This window comes from Oryx dammah, unplaced genomic scaffold (assembly GCF_014754425.2).
Source record: "Oryx dammah isolate SB20612 unplaced genomic scaffold, SCBI_Odam_1.1 HiC_scaffold_3, whole genome shotgun sequence".
Classification (NCBI taxonomy): Eukaryota; Metazoa; Chordata; class Mammalia; order Artiodactyla; family Bovidae; genus Oryx; species Oryx dammah.
The window spans coordinates 113,202,403-113,222,798 of NW_024070187.1; the positions used below are offsets into that span (position 1 = coordinate 113,202,403).

The 20,396-nt window shown below is 57.6% G+C and overlaps 1 protein-coding gene across 3 annotated transcripts in view; it reads right to left on the reverse strand.

The window, feature by feature from the left end:
* Positions 1-13,896: 13,896 nt before the first annotated feature.
* The window catches only part of ACOX3 (acyl-CoA oxidase 3, pristanoyl), a 55,871-nt gene continuing 49,371 nt past the window's right edge, over positions 13,897-20,396 (reverse strand). The window contains exons 16-17 of one of the 3 annotated variants that reach the window (XR_005720609.1): positions 18,842-18,928; positions 13,897-16,293 (exon numbers count right to left, since the gene is read on the reverse strand). Coding sequence is in view for 2 of the 3 variants with exons in the window: in XM_040237633.1 (XP_040093567.1) it covers positions 16,174-16,293; positions 18,842-18,928 (207 nt within the window). In the remaining variant the exon portion in view is untranslated. The other 2 variants (XM_040237633.1, XM_040237634.1) reach the window with 2 other exon arrangements.

Here is a 20,396-nt window from a genome sequence, read left to right on the forward strand (position 1 = left end):
GGACTTCCAGCCTCCAAAACCGTCAGAGGTAGGTACCCATTGTTTCCAAGCCACCCGGTGGCATTTTGCTGCAGCAGCACCAAACTCCTGGTCAAGTTTAGGGTAGGATGAGGCTTTTCAGACAGTTGAACTCTCCCCAGCTCTCTTGTTGGAAAGCCTGCAGAGTACAAGCTCCTCCGAGCAGGGAATAAATCCAGACCAGGGAGGATACGCCCCATGTGTCTGAGGTCTGGAGATTTAGACAAGAGGCAGAGGATTTGAAGCTGGATTAACAATAAGCACATAACGGGGAGGGTGGGAAGAACAGAACAAACAACATAGCCATGGATAACTGTGGGGGGAGAAAGATAAGCCAGGAAAAGCAATCACAGAACAGTACCTGGCTCTGCTGAGTTCCATTTACACCGTCATGTAAATCTAACTCAACCACATTCTTTGCATTGCAGGGCTGGCGATGGGAAGGAGGTGGTGAGGAAGGGGGCAGTGCATAAGAGAAAATGTATGCCTCTCCCCCATAAGGCGTGTCAGTAGATACCACATAAGCTGATAAAAACGAGATTGAGAAATAGGAGAATGTTATTTAGGAACGTTATTTAGGAACACAAACATAAATACCAAAAGAAATGCTTTTTTTTTTTTTGAGAAAGGGGAAGTGGCCGCCTCTGGGGAAGAATAACTATGGTTGGGGGAAGGGGATGGCTGTTTTTATAAAAGCCCTGGGAATTACTTAACTCATCAGATTATGCACACATACAACTTAGATTTTAAAGGCTGTAAAGACAAGGTTTTCCTGTGAATGGCAGCAGGGGCGCTCATTGTGACTAGAGAGCAATTGGTCCCCAGAGGTGGGTGCAGACCCCGCCTCACCTGAGCGGCAGGTGGGACTGAGGTTCCCTGGTGGAGATGGAGGTCTCAGAGACCACCAGGCAGTGTGGGGGCACCTGCTCCGGAGGGGTGCCCCCCTCCCATCGCAGCTCGGGAGAAGACCCTCAGCTGAGGGGCCCAGAGGCCTTCAAGGAGTCACAGCAAGACCGTGTGGGAGGGGACCCAGGTCTTCCCCCTCTGGTCTCGCCTGCCCTTCCGTCCTAACTGGAGACCCTCGCGGTCGGGGTGGGGGGTGACATGGGCCTGGGCAATTGCTGGTGACTGCCGCTGAGCTGACTTGACCACCTCCAGGGCCATGGGGACTCTGCCCTCCTGCTTCCATCAGATGCAAAGTGGAGGACGTGGGAATGAGGGCAGAGAATACAATATCTCGTCCCTCTGCCCCGAGCGTGGGAACAAACAACCCTTGAAGTGTGTGTGTGTGTGTCTGTGTGCGCGCACACACAGAATCACACTCTAGGCCCCATCTGTCCTTCAGGCTTCGGGCTAGCTTCTGGCAAATCCTCCAGTTGTGGCAACAGCTGTGAACACTCTGCTCGCGCCCCGTGAACCCCGGGGCCTCACAAAGGGCTCCATCCTGCCCCCAGCCCCGTGCCATGTGCCAGGCAGGGCTGGGGAGTGTAAGGGGTGTGGCTCAGGGGCTCCACGTGCGGGACCCTCTGCCGAGACCCCCGGGCCTGCGGCTCAGAGTGTGACCCGGGTCCAGGGTCACAGGCTCCGGGCCGGGCAGGGACAGGGAGGCCGTGCAGCAGCCCAGCGGGGCCATAGCAGAGCTCGGAGCCCTCCCGGAGGCAGTACCTGGGGCCCGGGCGGAGGACCAGCCTTCACAGGAACAGCCCCAAACAGACCCGCGGGCCAGACGCTCTCGGGGCAGCGGCTGCACCCAGACCTGCCCAGAAGCAGGTGTCCCCTCCGCCATCCGGAAGCAGATTCAGGCCCTGCCACTTGTCCCAAGTCACAGGGTCAGAGGGCTGGGTTCAGGCCCGTCAGAATCCGCCTCCCCACCACCTTCAAAGTCAATCTACCCCGTCGGGCTTGGCGTTCTGGAGACTGGCCCTCGCCCCTCTTTCTCCCACCATCTCAAGCATCTGACCGACAAGTCCCAAAGGCTCCACCTCCAGCAGACCTAGAACCTGCCCACCTCCCTGGCAGCTTGGAGCCGCCGTCAGCTGGTGCCTCTGTCTCCCTGCTCCTGCCCTCACAGCCCACAGCCCGGCCCCATCCTGCCTTTATTCTCCCTGGAGCACGCGGCCCAGCGGTCTGTGCTTCCTGTCTGTGCCCCTGCTTTAGTCGACCTCTCCCCATGGGACGTCAGCCCCCCAGGGGCAGTGCTCTCTGTTTCTTCCCTACACATGCACGCCTTTTCCAGAAAGACATCAGAGGGCAGGCATGGGCAGGGAGGCCCACCCAGAGCACGGTGTTCTGATGGAGAAAGGAAGGGCGCTGACCCAGGGGCCCAGGAGGACTTCCTGAAGGAGGTGGTGCTCAGTGACATGGTCGCCCACACTCAGTGGCTCATATCGGCAAGGGCTCTCAGGAAGGCACCTCAGCTCTGCTATTTGAACCCAGCTTTGAAGGAGCAGTGGATGAGGCCCTGCCATGCGGCTTTGGGCCTCGGGAGCTATAGGCATCCATGCAGTGAGGCGTCCATCCAGCAAGTATTGACTGGACCTTGTTATATAGGTGTGAGGCTCGAGGGGCCTGGAGGGGGGGACCACAGAGCCCACTTCTCCAAGAGAGAACGTCTGTGGAACAGAGGCAGGCCACCTGGGGTGCAGAGATGCGTTAAAGGTAGGTCTGGGGAAGAGAAGCTGCTGGGAGGACAATGAGGGGAACAGTGTTGGAGGCAGAGGGAACAGCCTGTGCAAAGGCTCTGAGCAGAAGGCCCTGGCTGCCCCTCTGTCCTCGAAGGACGTGGTGAGATGCTGGGCTGGACAGCAGTTCCAGGGCCCTTTCAAGCAGACTTTCTCCAACATAGCTGTTGGCGTCGCTCACGTGGCCGCCAGTGGCCTGGCAAACGTGCCGCTGAAACCCTGCTTTAGTGTTTGGGTTTGGGCTTGTGTTTTCTTTTTAAGGAGAAACATCTGGGAGGCCAGAAGAGCATGGACATTTGGAGAGACTCTTGAGGTCACAGCCCGGCCAGTGCTGGTTCCCCCACTGACTCCCACGGGCCTGGGCACAGGGCTACCCGGGAGGGCTGGCCCACTGCCCCACCAGGCCAGGTGACAGCCCTGCCCCGGCAGGCCTCAGACTCAGGCCGGCACGACACTGGCCTCAAAGCGAGGGTCTCCCTCCAGGCAGAGCCCCTCAGTGTGTTTCTCACACTCTTGGGAACCCAGCTCTACCTGGCCAGGCTGAGGCCAGGTCCGAGTCCTCAGCTGCCCAACCAGGGGCTCCACCTTGAACATCTGCAAGGCCTGGGACCACCCTCCATGCCCCCAGAGCCCCCGACAGCACCGTGTACACCACTGTGACCCTGCACAGCAGTGGCCGGTCACCACCTCCTGGACATGTCCTAGGAGCCAGGCCCACTCTCTCCCCTAGTCTTCATAGGAGCCCTGCTGGGTAGGCGGTGCCACGCATTTTACAGGTGTGGCAACTGAGGCACCAGCAGTTTGTGTCACTTGCCTGCACCCCGGAGAGGGGGTCGGCACCTCTGACGCCAGTGCACAAGTTCTCTCCCCTCCGGGGTGTGGGTCCAGCCTAGACAAGGGGTGAGAAGCAGCAGGATTCGGGGAACAGTGCGAGCCTGGGAATGGAGGCTGGCATTGCCGGCCAGGTTCCTGCATCAGTGCCACCCAGAAAGGTTTAGGGTGGGGTCCTCACCTCCCTCCACCCTCTGCTCACTGCCCTCCCACACCCAGGGCAGGAAGGAGGGTCCCCACGTGCCTCAGAGGTGAAGCAGAGCCTCTGTGGGTGGGGGAGGCAGGCGGTGCTCCAGAGAAGGTCCACGTGGAGCTGGCCAAAGGGGTGTTGAGTGCCCTGGGATGGCTGGTGCTGGGCAGGGGCGAGGGCGGGACAAGGTGAAGGGTGGGGGGTCCACGGACTGCCATGAAGGGCCCTGTACGCCAGTCCAAGGACCCTCCACCTGACCTGGAGGGGTGGGGAGCAGAATGCGGCCCCTGCCTCAGGCTCAGGTGATGAGTGCTGTTGGGGAGGGGTGGGGGTGGGCGTGGAGAAGAGCCTTCCAAGGGAAGGGGCCCCCCAGGGCCTCATCAGAACCAGGCCCTAGGGGCTGACAGTGACCCCTGGGGTGTCTGGCTGGGGGTTCCCACAGCCGTGCCCTTCCCTGGAGGGAGACCTGGGGAACAGAGGGGTAAACTGACCACAGTCGTCGGGGCGGTGAGATGGGGACCCAGGCTGCCGGCCTGCCCTGAGCTCTCTGTGTCCAGCCTACCTCCCCTGAGTCCTGGCTGTGCCATGGGAACGAGGGTCAGTCACTAGAGAGTGCAGAATAAAACCTGCTTTCAGTGTGGGTCCTCTGAGCCGCCAAGAAATGGAGCAAGTTAGAGCCATGGCGGGGGTTGCGGAGGGGGGTTGTCTCTTCCCACCTATTAAAGTTAAATGCCCTGAAGCAGCATCGCCCATGCCGGGGAGTGAGCTGGCAGCCGCATCCCCAAGCCTCACTGTTGACTTTACGGACTGGGGGTAATGGGTGTGAAAAGCAAAGTCGTACGAGCCATTAAAACATCAACCATGTGCGCCAGCCTCAACCCAGACCTCCCACTCTGGGAGGGCACCCTAAAGAAATAATCCCAAACACAGAGGGGAGGACACGCACACAACCTTGTCCACCCCTGTCTGGGCCGGCAGCTGCAGCGGGAACCAGGAAACAGCCTCCTGTCCAACCCCAGGGAAACGGCAATGGCAACCACGGGCCCCCTCGCTGGACAGAATACCACGAAGCTCTTTAAAAAGACGGATGTGGGTGCTGAATGGAGCCACAGGGAATACTGAGTGTTGAGTATTTACAGAGGAAATGAGGAAAAAATCAGGTGATCCTAGGAGCATAACTATGTTCAGAAAATTTACTGCAGGTAAAGGTGTGGAGTGGAGTCCCATGATGAAGGGTTTGCTGTTTGGAGGTGAGTGACTGGGGTTCCAGGTGACTGACTCTTCCTTGAGCTGAAAATTTTATGCAATGTGTTTATATTGTTTTTCTGATTTTAAAATCCCTAAGTGGAGAGAGATGATGTCAGCTGGAAGGCTCAAGTCGGAGCTTTGAGTTCACACGCGCTTCCCAGGTACAGCTAGCCAATTCAGGAGACACAGGAGACTCGGGTTCGATCCCTGGGGCAGGAAGATCCCCTGGAGGAGGGCAGGGCACCCCACTCCAGTACTCTTGCCTGGAGAATCCCATGGACAGAGGAGCCTGGTGGGCTGCAGTCCATGGGGTCGCAAAGAGTGGGACACGACTGAAGTGACTGAATACACACATATGGTCCCTGGGGAAGTTGGTGTGCAGAAGGCGAGGTGAGGTCCGCCAAGCCCAGGTGACCCCTGCTGGACCAGGAGCTGTGAGGGCTCTGGGGGGTCTGACTCTGAGGCAGGGACAGGGTGGGGGGGTGGACTAGGAGACAGCCCCCCAGGGTAGAGATGAGCGCTCCTGGAAACCTGCTCTCCACAACCTGGAACCATGCACTTCCCCAACACTGATGAAGCTAGAGACCCCCTCCTCCCCCGGCCCATCTCCACAAGCTGGGCTCTCCAGGGACGAAAGTCTACACCTTGAAATCCTTAAGGAAAGCGGGTCGAGTACCCCAGTGCAGACACTGTCAGCCCGGATGGGAAGAGCACGACAGGCCGTGGGGCAGAACGCTGCAGAGACCAGGATGCAGATAAGCACTCCATACGAGGAGATGTCCCAGCGTCCGCATGGAGATGCGCTGCCCCCGCTCTCCCCGGGGCCACCAGGGAATGCACACTGGACCCCCAGCCAGCCGCTCCTCTGGACCAACAGGGGTACGGGGTGCAAGGACAGGGCTGCATGTGGGTGAGGCTGTGGGAGCAGAAATCAGTCCAGCCGCTCTGGAGACTGTCCAGCAGGGCCGCCTGCAGACGCTGGTCCCCTCGGAGAACATGTGGCAGACACACAACACATTCAGAGCAGCTCTGCTCACAATGACCCCAGAGCAGACACAGCTCAGACGCCCATCACTGGGAGCATGGACCAACCACGCGATAACCATGCGATGGAAAACAGCACGGCAAGAGGATGAGTTATTCACAACCAGGCACATCGGCAGGCGATGCTCTCAAAGGCAGCACCGGGTGAAGGGGCTCGGACACCAGGTACACTCCACGCTTCCCTGCCCATCAAGAGGAGACAGGCAAGCTCCATCCATGCTGAGAGGTCCTGGGGGCCCCGGAGCAAAGGACCAGGCTACAGTTCATCTCCTCACAGTCCTGGAGACTGCAGGTCTAAGATGCAGGCAGGGCTGTTCCTTCCGAGGCCTCTCTCCTCGGCCTGAAGACGGCCACCTTGCTCACGGCTCATCTTGCGGTCCACGCCTGTGTGCTCATCTCTTCTTGAAATGACACCAGTCATACTGGACGAAGGCTCACGCTCAGAACCTTGTTTTACCTTAATCACCTCTTTAGAGGCCCTAACTCCAAATGCCAGGCACACTCCGAGGTACTGGGGTTAGGGGCTGGATTTGGGAACACCATCCAGCCCGTAACACAGAGCCGCCCCTAGCTGCAAGGGAGGCTGGGAAAGCAGGCTGGTCAGGCCCAGCTGCACAGAGGAGGAAACGGCTGCAGGCCACACACATGTGGGCCTGCCGCCCACCCCGAGGCTGGTGAAGGGCACACGGGAAGCAGGAAGTGCACAGAGCCCCCAGCCTCTGCATGGCCATGATACCGTCCACTCCCAAGGCTGACTGCTGCCTTGTTTGGGCTCAGTTTCCTGCCGCTGTTTCAACTGGACTATATGCACACGCTCTGCCATGAAGGAACGTTTGCACAAAGGTAGCAAGTTGGGAAAGTCCATTGGCTTCCTCCATGGCCAGGGCTTCTGAAGCTCTGCTGGCACCAACAGCTCCCCTAGCGTGTGCCTGGCATGGCAGCAGTGTTGGGAGCACAGAGGAGGGTCCCTCGGAGTGACTTTCCTGTGGGGCCACGGTCCAGAGGGCAGAGGGAAGGGTGTCCCAGGCAGGGGAACAGACCGTTTGAAGTCCCAGCCACCTGCAGAGGGGCTGCAGGCGGCAGCAGACGGGGCTGGAAACTCAGGTGTGGGCCAGTGCGCAGGGGGAGCCCTGGGGAGGCACGAGTGGGTGGGGGAGGGACGAGGTCTGAACGGAGGGGCTGTGGGGAGTGAAGGCCTGAGACCAGGGATACTGGGCAAGAACCATGAGCGGGTGGAGTGAGAAGAGGGGCAGGGACGACACACCCAGAGGACATGCCACTTACATGAGTGGCGTCAGTGGGCACAGTCATTGTTGCTTATATTTTTAAAAATTGCTTTAAGAGCCCCGTTTGCCAGCCCAGCAGGGCAATGGAGCTCCGCAGCCCCCCACCCCCACAGTCCCCGTCCTGCCTGGGGCCCTCTGTCTGCTTCTGCAGGCTTTGGGGGTGGGGGGCACACCTGCCCACTCACCATGGTCATCCATCCTTTTCATGCTGGGAGGGAGGGAGACCCAAGTTGCCTGGCTCTGCACGCCACCCTCCTTCACCCTATCCCAATCCTGGCTCTGGACTGAGCACCCACAGGTCTGCCCAGGCCAGTGAAGGGGGCCCAAGAGAGTGGGTCTGACGGGACCCCCTGCCTTGTCACACGACCTGGGGTGAGGCTCATGACCTTGCTGAGCCTACCTTTCGAAATCTGGGGAAGCGGGAGATTCAACAGGTCATTTAGCGGAGGCGCCTGGCCCAGCTTCAGGGTGCAGTATACAGTTGGTGCTCACCAAGAGGTGGACTGAATCCTGCAGCTCACCTGTGGACAGAGAGCTCGGGGGAAACTGAGTGGTTAACGTGTCGCTTGGTGAGAGGCAGGGAGTTTGCCAAAGGAGTGCTGTCAGAGTTCACCAGGGGCTTTTTGTCCCAAGACATTCTCCTGCGGGCTGGGCCACTTCAGAAGCCCGCCTGCCTCCCAGGCCTGGGCCTGACTCACAAGCAGGCTGATTAACTGGACAGTCATGGCCTCACAGGGCGGCTCCACACAACGCCCAGGCTCAGTGATAAGGGATGGCCAGGGCCCCGCATCTGGGATGGATCAGCCGCCGTGGAGAGTCTGCCCTGCTTGCGGGGACAGTCGTGAGCGCCAGGACCACCAAGAGCAGGGCCTCGGAGATGAGCCGACAGAGCACGGGTGTGAGAAGTACAGGGGCTGGGGGAGGTGGGGCGGGGGGCAGGAAGGCAGGCAGACCCGGCCTCCCTTGGGCGCCCGAGGTCAAGGGGTTCAGGAGCCGCTGGCGCTGGAGGGCGCCCGTAGCAATGCGGGGGAGCTGCACAAACAAGAGCAGCCTGCCCCGGCCCGCCCGGCCAAGCACTGCGGCTCTGCTGGGCACGGCCACCTCCTGGGGGCCCTCGGACTGCTCTGCGTCCCAGACTTTGTCCCCACAGCGCCTGAGAGCATGACGGACTGCAGCAAAGAGCACCAGAGCGGCCAGCCCTCTCTCTGCTGGGCGGTTCTGAGCACAGTGACCGGCCAGCACCCCCACGTACTCAGTACTCGCCTGTGCAGAGACCACCCAGCAGAGGCTTAGTGCATGCCTGCATGCTAAGTTGCTTCAGTCTGGTCTCTTTGCGACCCTGTGGATTATAGCCCGCCAGGCTCCTCCATCCATGGGATTTTCCAGGCCAGAATACTGGAGTGGATAGCTGCTCCGTTCCCCAGGGGACCTTCCCAACCCAGGGATTGAACCTGCTTCTCTTGTGGTCTCCTGCTTTGGCAGGCGAGTTCTTTACCACTGTACCACCTGGGAAGTCCAAAAGGCTTAGTAAAGTGAAAGTGGCTCAGTGAAAGTTGCTGTACAGTCCATGGAATTCTCCAGGCCAGAATACTGGAGTGGGTAGCTGTTCCCTTCTCCAGGGGATCTTCCCAACCCAGGGATCGAACTCAGGTCTCCCCCATTGCAGTCTTTACCAGCTGACCTACAAGCAAAGCCCAAAAAATGCTTTGTAGGTGTTTGTTAAATAAGTGGTTGGTGGTGCAAGAGGCGGGACCGAGTGGTGAGGGCGGTGCTTGGAGTGGGTCGAGGCTTTCAAGGAAGTGGGGAAGGGCTGAGTGGCTTGGGGGCGGGGCCAGGCGGGGGGGGGGGCCGGCTGGTTGTGGGCGGGGCTGGGTGGAAGTGGGGGAGGGCCTGAGTGAATTGGGGGCGGGCTGGGGCGGGGCCGGATGATTGTAGGCGGGGCTGCGTGGAGCCAGACAAAGGTCGGGGCTGGCGGAGAGGGTGCTGATCCTTTTCATGCCTCTCAGTTCAGTTCAGTTTCTCAGTCGTGTCCAACTCTTTGCGACCCCATGGACTGCAACACACCAGGCCTCCCTGTCCATCACCAACTCCCGGAATTTACCCAAACTCATGTCCATTGAATCGGTGATGCTATCAACCATCTCACTCTTTCCTTCTCCTCCCACCTTCAATCTTTCCCAGCATCAGGGTCTTTTCAAATGAGTTAGTTCTTCACATCAGGTGGCCAGAGTATTGGAGTTTCAGCTTCAGCATCAGTCCTTCCAATGAATATTCAGAACTGATTTCATTCAGGATGGACTGGTTGGATCTCCTTGCGGTCCAAGGGACTCTCAAGAGAATTCTCCAACACTACAGCTCAAAAGTATCAATTCTTCAGTGTTCAGCTTTCTTTATAGTCCAACTCTCACATCCATACATGACTACTGGAAAAACCAAAACTTTGACTAGACAGACCTTTATTGGCAAAGTAACGTCTCTGCTTTTTAATATACTGTCTAGGTTGGTCATAACTTTCCTTCCAAGGAGTAAGCATATTTTAATTTCAAGGCTGAAGTCACCATCTGCAGTGATTTTCATGCCTCTCAGACAGCTTATCACCCTGGAGTTTTCGAGGTTGCTTCAGGAGAGAGTGACACCGAGTCCAAGGCTGAGGGTTGTTGAAACCCCTGTGGTCCTGGAGCACAGTGGGGAGAGGAAACCCCTCCCTGGTGGCCGGACCGCGGTGGGGCGCTTCTGCAGCCTAGCTGTGGGAAGACATGGAGCAAACACAGACCAGACAGTGTCTGAGGCCAGCAGCTGGGCAGGACGCCCACACCTGCTTCCCTCCCGTCCCCACAAAGGGGCCCTGTGTCCCCTCAGCTGGACCGTGCCACAGCTCTGAGTAGTCTTGCCTCTGGTGCCTGTGGCCCCGGTGGGGTGGGGCAGCCCGGTCCGCAGAGCGGTCACCACCTTCAAGGCTGCACGTGGAGAGGTGAATGAGGGTCCTTCAGAGGTGCCAGCAAGCCCGCAGCCCTCACCGCTTCCCACCCCCACCTCTCGACCCCCCCACCCCACCTCGCCACCCAGGACATCCCTCGGGGGCAGAGTGCCTTCCTGGAACAGCCCACCCTCTCTGGGAGGAAGCCTCAGTTCAGTTCAGTCACTCAGTCGTGTCAGACTCTGTGCGATCCCATGGACTATGGCACACCAGGCCTCCCCGTCCATCACCAACCCCCAGAGCTTGCTCAAACTCATGTTCATCGTGTTGGTGATGCCATCCCTGGCCCCCAACCCGGGCTCCTGGCGAGACTCTCCCAATCTCGGGCCTGGAACATGCCCTGGGGGCCAGCCAGAGGCCCATGGTTCCTCGTGGTCCTGGGGAGGATCGTCATCCCAGCTTCTCGTCTTTTCCACTCCTAACACCCACCCACCCAGCACTCTGGAAAGAACCTCCACACTGGTGGAGGCCCCTGCTATCTCCATTGCCTGGAGAGGGAGGAGAAAGGAAACTTCTGGAAAGATGATTTCACAGCAGACCACCCAGACAGAACACCAGGCAGCCGGCCCCCTCTCTCACACCACGGGCAGCGGGCCTGAGGCCTCCTTTGGGCTCATAAACATTAGCCCTCAAGGGAGGGCTCAGCCCCCAGCTGGGAACCTCCCCACACCCTCAACGGGAGCTGTGGAAGCGCCTGGGGCTGTAGGCTGGCCACCTGAGCTCTCAAGGAGCCACGTCCTCACCTGGAAAGTGGGGACAAACCACCCCTGGAATTGGGTGGCTGCAGTTTCTCTCCAGAGGCAGCCTGGCACGCTGTGGACCAGGGCACCTGAGTCTGCACCCCCGGCCCTGACTGCTGACCCCAGAGCCAACTTCCTCACTCTGGCCACCACCCCCACCCCCGGCTGCAGGGAGGGGATGCTGACTATAGGTCGGGCACCACTTGGACCCCCTCCCCAAGCCAGCCTCGCACACATCTCTTCCCGTCTCCCCTTTCAATGTCCCCACTGGCCAGCATCCACACACCCGGGGACTCCCTGGACGCGTATCGTCCCTGTCCCCTCAGCCTCTTCCCTCTGGACAGTGCTAACAGAAGTGGAAAACTGCACACTCTGGGTGCAGAGTGCCCGCTGTCAGAGGGACCTTGGGCCAGCCACCCAACCACTCTCTGAAATGGGTGGAGCCTCCTGGCCGCTGGCTGGGCTCACAGACACCGCCTGGGAATGGGTCCTGTGTGCTAGCTTGCCTGGGCTTCCAAACCACAGACTGACTTCCCACAGCCCTGGAGGCTGGAAGTCCAAGATCAAAGTGAGGATGTCTTCCGAGGCCTCTCTCTTGGCGTGTAGACGTCTGTCTTCTCCCAGGTCCTCATGTGGTCAACCCTCTGTGTATGTCTGTGTCCTGCTTCCCTCTTCTCATGAGGACAGCGATCTGAGCAGGACCCACGTGCGTGACCTCATTTTACCTTAATCACCTCGGTAAAGGCTCATCTCCAAGTACGGTCACATCTGAGTGCGGGGGTGGGGCCCTGGGGCATGGATTTGAGGGAGGGGTACACAATTCAGGCCTAACACCTTGTGTGGTCGTTATTTTAGGGAAGCGAAACTGAGTGTTAGTCACTCACTCGTGTCCGACTCTTTGCGACATGGACTGCAGCCCGCCGGGCTCCTTTGTCCATGGGATTCTCCAGGCGAGAGTACTGGAGTGGGTTGCCAGTCCCTTCTCCAGGGGATCTTCCCAACTCAGAGATCGAACCCAGGTCTCCCACATTGCATGTGGATTCTTTACCATCTGAGCCACCAGGGAAATACAACTTTAAGAAAAAGAAAAGTGTTAAGTCACTCAGTCGGCTCTTTGTGACCCCATGGACTGCAGCCCGCCAGCCTCCTCTGTCCATGGGATTCTCCAGGCAAGAATACTGGAGTTGGTTGCCATTTCCTTCTCCAGGGGATCTTCCTGACCCTAGGATCGAACCCAGGTCTCCTGCATTGCAGGCAGATTCTCTACCATCTGAGCCACTGAGGGGAAGCCCTCCTCTAGGGAAAGAGGACGTCAAATCCGAGGTGCAGGAGCATTCTGGCCACAAGGGAGCCCCGGGACTCCAAGTCCTCCTTGCCAAGCACACCCCTCTTCAAAGGACACCGAGGACCCTCCTCCCCGCGTGCCACCCTTCCCACGCCGACTCCCTCCTGTAAGTTCCCATGGAAGGCTGGCATCCGCTCCCTGAACGGCCAGGGATGAGCGTGACCACTGCTGTCTCCCTGGCCAAGGTCAGAGTTTACATTCACAAAGCCCGCCGCCAGTGTTGTCGTTAGAGGCACGATTTCCTACGTGGGAGCAGAAACACACACCCTGACAAACCCTCAGTCACCGAGGCTGACAAGCGAGTAGTTCTGGAAGCGGCATTTGTTCATTTAATAGGGCCAGAGGGCAGCAGCGGCTCTGGCTTTTCCTTGTGACGATTTTTAAAGAATTTCAACCGCAAGGATATTGCAAGATGAGAAATGGATTCTACACCGGCGACTGGGCTGTCACGCCATTCCGTGTTCCGGCTCTGTTCCCACGGTGGTTCATACACCCTGCCTGCTGCAGACAGCATGCTTTGGTCCTCAGTGTGAGGGACGTGTCCACTCCTCCACTCACGTCCCCCTCCCCGCAGCACCTCATGGGCAGGGCCCTGTGAGGAGCCGAGCCAGCAGACCATCCCTGGTCACAGGGATCCAGGCGGGAGGCAGCCCCTCCCAGGGTAGAAACCTCCGGCTCCTGCTGTGGAACAGGGCTGACCAGGAGCGGCAGGCAGCCAGCAGTGGGGCTGGAAAGGCCGGCGGGGGTCGGCGTGGGCTCAGAGCAACAGCACCAGCCCCAGGTGGAGAGAGGGTGGACGGCCACGCCTCATACAGGGAGGGGGAGCAGCCCCACCTGACGGAGTGACAGGGACCACAGCCGCCCACGCCACCATCGGGCCCTTCCTTCAGCAGCTCTGGAGCCACCAGGTCACCCTTTCAGCCACTCTTTTGTTCATTCACTTGCTTTCATTCATCCATCTACCCACCCATCCCCCACCCATCCATCCGCCCAACCCCCCACCCACCCCTCAATCCCCCAACCCACTACCCATCCCCCATCCATCCATCCCTCACCCCCCCATTCCCCCCCCACCTACCCATCCCCAGCCATCCATCCCCCACCCACCATCCATACCTTCCCTCCAGGGCTTGCCAAGCACTTTCCCTGTGTGTGGCCTTGAGCTGGGAGCTGGAAACAGATGATTCAGACCTAGTTCCTGACCTCAAAGAGCTTTCAGACCAGTGGGAAGACTGACTACAAGCGAGTCAGTGTGTCCAGGGCCCTGGGCTATTCATGTGTGGAGGGCAGATGAGTGACAGCTCAACAGGGCAAGGGACAGGCCATACTCTCCTTAACCTTAACCTTGACCATTAACCTTAACCCTGGCACCCACTGGGACACTCCTGGTGGCGGTGTGTGCACCCCTTTTCTGGGCATGAAAAGGTAAGTTAAGGAACCACCCACGTAATTCCACCCATGTAATTCAGTCTTCAAAAGCCAATTCTTTTTTTTTTTTTAAGGTTTTTTGGTTTTGTTTTTTTCTTTTTTGATGTGGACTATTTTTAAAGTCTTTATTACATTTGTTAAGGAGTTTGGTGAAAAAGTAGCCACAATTTTGATCCATGAATTTTAAGTCAGTCATAACTAGGTTCAAACACATCTTAATTAATCATTAAGGGGAATGATTACAATCAACATTTTTTTGCCAATGAGAAATAAGTTTTTTAATTCCTGTAGCATAAAAATCCGTGCTTCAGGATTGGATGAACTCTTGGAAAGTATTTTCTGCCTCCAGCTGGTTGTGAAAGTGTTTTCCCTGCAAAAAGTTGTCGAGATGCTTGAAGAAGTGGTAGTGGGCTGGGAAGACGCCAGGTGAATATGGCAGATGAGGCAAGACTTCGTGGCCCAACTTGCTCAGCTTTCAAAGCGTTGGCTGTGCGATGCGCAGTCAGGCGTTGTCGTGAGGAAGGATCGGGCCCTTTCTGTTGACCAACGCTGGCTGCAGGCACCGCGGTTTTTCATAGATTCACCGAGCATACTTCTCAGATGTAATGTTTTCACCAGGATTCAGAAAGCCGTAGTGGATCAGACTGGCATCAGACCACCAAACAGTGACCGTGACCTTTTTAGGTGTGAGTCTGGTTTAGTTAGGGAAGTGCTTTGGGGTTTCTTCTTGGTCCAACCACTTAAGCTGGTTGTCGCTGGGTGTATAATATCCACTTTTCATCACATATCACAATTCAGTAGAGAAACGGTTCATTGTTGTTGCATAGAAAAGAGAAGACAACACCTCAAAAACTGTTTTAATTTGCGGTCAGCTCATGAGGCACCCACTTACTGAGCTTTTTCACCTTTCCAGTTTGCTTCAAATGCCGCATGACTGTAGAATGGCACTGAGTTGACCCTGACATCGACTCATTGACAGGGAGGTCTCTGACGGCGTCCCATGTAGTTTTAAGAGGATTGGCTCCGATGAGTCAGAAGTGACTTAACGACTGAGCACCACCACAGCGTAACCAGGCTTATTTAAGGACATATTCCAGGATCAAACAGCTGAGCTCCACAGTGCACAACCACAGTTACCGCTGCACCAACCTCAACACAACATGACTTTCGCTTTATGTTTTGGCTTTTTGGCTACGAGGCATGTGGGATCTTATCTCCCTGACCAGGGGTTGAACTTGTACCTGCTGCCCAGCATTGGAAGGTGAAGTCTTAACCACTGGACCACCAGGGAAGGGCCTCAAAAATAATGCTTTCTCAGGCCCTTCACGTGCTCAGACGCATTTCTGGGCTCTCTTGGAAAATAAGAGCCACCTTTGTTCAGTACTAGTGTGCTCCGTGGGCACCACGGCAGGGTGGGGAGGGCACGGGGCTGCTGATGTCAGAGTTCCTGAACCTCCTAGAGGGATCGAAAGCTGGCGGGGAGCGGGGGACAAGACAGGGTGGAGAGTCCGAGCCCACCCACCGGCCGTCGGCCTGACCTGGGACAAAGGAATCATGGGTGGAGATGGCCATCAGCCTCCATCAGTCCCCGCTGTCCGCAGGGCACTCGGGCCTGAGGGTGCAGAGTGCAGAAGCGTGGGGCAAACCCCCCACGGGGCCAGGCAGCCTGGGAGCTCCACTGCCTGTAGAAAGAAACTCATTCAAGTAACAAAGTGACTACGTAATGTGCATACGACAGGGAGGTCAGGACATAAGGAGGACCAGATCTTCAAATCATTATGTATTTTTTATCCTTTGGAAACACTTCTTTGATGGAAACTTCTAGTTCCACACAAGAAAGTAATAAAACTGATTTTATTTTCCTTCAAAATCTTCAACTATGCCATTCGGGTGGTCCATGGTGTAAATTAGTAAAGTTATGATTTAATGACATGAGAAAGTCAAACTAGAGTGAACAAAGAATCGGACTGCCATCGTTCAGGGCTTAGTGAAGCAAAACCTTGGAAGAAATCTCAGATGAAGGTAAAAGATCACCCGGCCAGAAAAATCCCAAATTACAAGCATTCAGCTTCATAATCAGCATATGAAAACAGAATTATGCTAAAGCTCTAATTATCCGAAAGTGTTCATTCTCTCAGGAAGACATGATCCTATGTATAAACTTTCTTTTCACCCAGCAAATGGGGATGACCCAAATCAGTCCTACCCTTTGGACATTACCCATCCTGGTGGGACTTGGGGCGGGGGGCGGGGCCAGGCCAGGATAAGCCACTCCAGCCCTGGACTCAACAGGACAAGCAGCCAGGTAGAACTGCGGGTCTGGGGCTTCCAGAAGTGAACGTGAGGTCCAGGTGTTCACGGCCTGGCCAGATTTAGCCGGTGCTGCTACAGCTTTGATTTCAAACTTCCTACGACAGGCTTGTGGACCGCGAATTCCGCCCACCACGACGCCCGCTCCAGCACTTTGTTTTCCTGAAGGACGGCAGTCCAGAGGTTTTTATAGAGCTGTAAAAAATACATACATGATACACACAGATGGAATAAGAAAGACTCTGAGCGTCTCAATGCAACTGTGCATAACACAGGAAGCTCCGTCACTTCCTGGAAGCATTTTAAGATGATTTAAATTCAATTTGCAAAAGCCCATTCTTTGTCAGTAGAGAAAAACTGGGAAAATACAACTATCAAGGTCCCTAATGTACACTTATGATGAAAACATTCTGCTTGGCCTTCTCTTTGGAAATTCTCGAGGAAGGTGGATTCTGCAAGTCGACATCCATCATTTGCTCTGAAATCTGTCCTTCCGCAGCCACACGGCTGGCGGGTGGTGGCATGGCCAAGCAGCAGGCTGACGGCTGGTCCTCTGGGCCCCCAGGCCTGGGCAGGCCCGGTCCCCTCTCTGCCCACCCCGCCAGACTGAGCCCCCTAGGCCAGCCAGCCGCCGCCTCTGGGCCCCCAGGCAGGACTGCGCTCATTAGCCATCCTCGAGGAAGGTCGTCAGCGTGCAGGCAGTCGCCTGACGCGTCCCTGCTCCCAGCACGGCCAGCGTCCAGGCCAAGGTCCGTGGAGGCAGGAAAGGGGCCAGTCTTACATCTGGCTGACATTGACAGGTGTTACTGTCAAGAAGCTGCCCTCTCTCTGCACCTGCTAAACACGCCCAGTGATTTTGCCCGCGTGCTGCTATTCCTGGCTCCCACGGAGACACAGGCAAGGCTCTCTCCCTGCGGGTCATAAATCCGAGGCAACTCCGCCTGACCTGGACGTGGCGCTTCCCTTAAAGATGGAGCCTCGGCCTCTGACAGCTGTGTCTGTCTGTCTAAAATGGATTTCCTACCTCATATAGCACCCGGTGCCCGTAACACTGGGAGAGACATGCACCGCGTAAAGCCTTCTGCCGGGCAAGGCCCGGGGTACTCTAGTCTCAATGTGGAGTCCAGGGCCCCACCTCAGGCCAGGGCAGGATGGCACGGCCTCCCCTACTCCGCAGTCGCCCACCCGTCCGCGAGTCAGGGCTGCCGCCTGCAGAGGCGCCCCACCGCCCATACAGGGCTAGTGCTGCCAGGAGCCCGCATCCCAGAGGCCAGCTCCCTGCCCAGGGGCTGATCAGCACATCCTCCTCATGCTTCCCCTGGGCCCCGGCCACACCAGGGACCAAGGTTCATACTCTCCCGCCTTCCCTCCAAGGAGCCCATCTTTGCCGCCTCCCCGCTGGGCCAACTCAGGCGAACTTGCCTGTTCCCCCCAGAGGCTGGGTCTCTCCCTGGCAAAGCGGCCACCTCAGGGGAGGATGCCTGGCCCAGCTCGACAGCCAGAGGACAGCTGGCCGTCCCCAGATGTGTGGTCCCTGCCTTCCTGACTTGACTGGGGGCTCTTCTGACCTGCCCACCCCAGCGCCTGCACTTCCATCCCAACCCTGGGTGTGGCTTGGGTTGGGCAGAGGTCCAGGCACCTGCCCCCTGGACGGACGGCAGTGTCCCCTGAGGACAGAGGGCTCCTGTCCCCTTGGAATGTCCCCTGGGGACAGAGAGAAGGCGCCTGCCCCCCAGCATTCAGTCTCCTGGGTTAGCAAGATAAGCCTCAGGAGAAACAACACGATAGGCATGGGCCCTCACCATGTGACTTTAACACTGAAATGCCACGTCTCCGTGGAAACACAGGGACAACCACCCATGGGTGGTGCGGAGCCGGGGAGCAGTGAGCAGACCCGTGGGTGTTGTCTCGCACAGGCCTCTCCACGTGGTGGAGGTCGCACAGGGCTGCCTGTGGGCTCAGGAAGGGGCGCTGTGAGGGTCACACTGCAGGACAAAGTGGGGGACCCCCCAAAGAGGGGGGACGCTTCACCTAGAAGCCGGAGGAGACCTCTTAGAAGAACAGCATTCCACTTAGAATGAAAGTGGGAATGCAGGTGCAAAGGCCCTGGGGGTGGGAGTGAGCCCAGTACCATGGAGAAACGGAAGGACAGTGAGGCTGGAGTCAGGAGGGTGGGAGCGGGCGTGAGGCGACCCTGGAGAACCAGGCAGAGGTCAGCCCCAGTGGCGGGCGGGAGCAGGGAAGGATCTGGTACCACTTTGGTGTGGGGGACTTCAGGGCAGCTTTAGAGGCAATTGTTCTGGAGCATGGGGAGGGGTGGGGGCAAGGGAGGAGCTTGGGCAGCCACCTGGGGGCTGCCCCGGAAGCCCAGGCAGAAGGGCGAGGGGGTCAGGACGGCCGAGGGACAGTCAGAAGGCCCAGGAGTGGGGCGGGCCCTCAGGAGAGTGTGCAAAGACCACAGCTGCGCACAGGCCCATGCTGACCTCAGCGTCACGGCCTAACGGAGTGGCGGGGCCACCCTGTCTCTCAGGGGAGGGCAGGGTGGGGGATGGCTGACCCGCCCACGACCACCCCAACTTCTCCCAGCTGCTCCCCCCCCCCTGCCGCCCACGTGATGCTGGAGACGCGCCCCCCACCGCCCGCCCCCTTGCCCCGAGCCCTGTTGCCATCTCAGCTCTGCCACAACTGCCCCGGGGCCTGGAGCGCCTCCCGCCACCCACGGGAGGAAGGCCACTCTTCATACCTCGCCATCTGCTCTGCCAATCGGTGAGTCCAGGATGAAGTCCGGAGGGGCGATGACGTCCACCAGGGCAACAGCATCATCTTTCAGCTGTTAGAAAACAAAGTCCATACACTTGGCAACGCCCGGCATCTCCATGGCAACCACCGAGTAACAGAGCCTGCAACCCACGAGCAATGGTAACCCCAGCAGGCGCGAGGCTCCATTCCTCAGGCACCGTCTTTTCGTTGGCCTGGGTTACAGGTTCCCCGAGTATGCATCTGAATATTTTCACCATGTTGCTATCCACTCAAGACTTCCAACGTTTTCTTTTTTTTCCAACAAGGTAGGGACTGCTGGTAAAACTGATGGTTCTGTGGCTCACTAACTGGCAACTGTCTTCAGAGGTTTGTCTCTGAACCCTGACTGATCAGGGCAATTACTGTTCCAACAGAGGAAAATATGTCCAGAAAAAAAAAAAAGTAAGAGTAAAAGCATTTATAAGCCCCTGGAAAAGCCATCATCCCAATGTGCTTTGGTTTGCGGTAGTTTTATTACTCTCCTGCCCCGTTACACAAATTATTCTACAATATGACAAGTGGAATTTATATGAGTAGACTCCTAAGAATTTTCTTGAAATGCAAAAAAACATTTTTTACTTAAAATAATTGTGAAATGCCATATGCGGTATGTGTGCTTAGTCACCCAGCCGTGTCCGACTCTTTGTGACCCCATGGACTAACAGCTCGCCAGGCTCCCCTGGCCCATGGAATCCTCCAGACAAGAATCCTACAGTGGGTAGCCATTCCTCTCTCCAAGGGATCTTCCCGACCCAGGGATAGAACTGGCGTCTCCTGCATCACAGGCAGATTCTTTACCGTCTGAGCCACCGGGGAAGCCCAAAGATAAAACAGAGGACAGCATGCCTGAACGGGGACTGGAACCCTGGACCCCCAGATGAAAAGTCTGGTGTTCCACAGACTGAGCTATCCAGGCCCCACCCCGTGGCTGAACTGAACAGCAGGCTGGAGCCAGGGTGATTGGAACAAGGCCGATTAAAGCAATCGCAGGGCAGAGTCACAAGAGGAGAGGAGCCCAGCTTCGTGGTTCAGGCGCTGCTCCACAGTCCCACACACCCTCGGCACCAAGGTCCCAGGGGGCCGGGGGGGGATGCGCCTGCCCCGCTTCAGGGAGAAACAACAGCAGAACAAGGCCCTACCCTGGATCGGGGGCCAGCCAGCATTTCATGCAGGGGGCCCACGGGAAAGAGCCCGTCTTTGCAGGCCGTGGGGGCCACTCTCAGCAGAGGTGAGCGTGAGACAGCGAGGACACCCCGAAAGGGAAGGAGCCTGCACCCCCCGCCCCAGCTGGCCCCGGCCCCACCCCCCGAGGTGGGACCAGGACTCAGATCCGCCAGGCAGCTTGGGCCCAGGTACTGCCCCTCCACCCACCCCAGCCGTCAGCTCCACAGTCTAAACGTCACGTTGCACAGCAAGGGAAACGACTGCTGTTATTTTGTATAAAGGCAACTCACCCCCACAAAACACAAGAGGGAAAACCCCCTCCTGTTTAAGTGGAC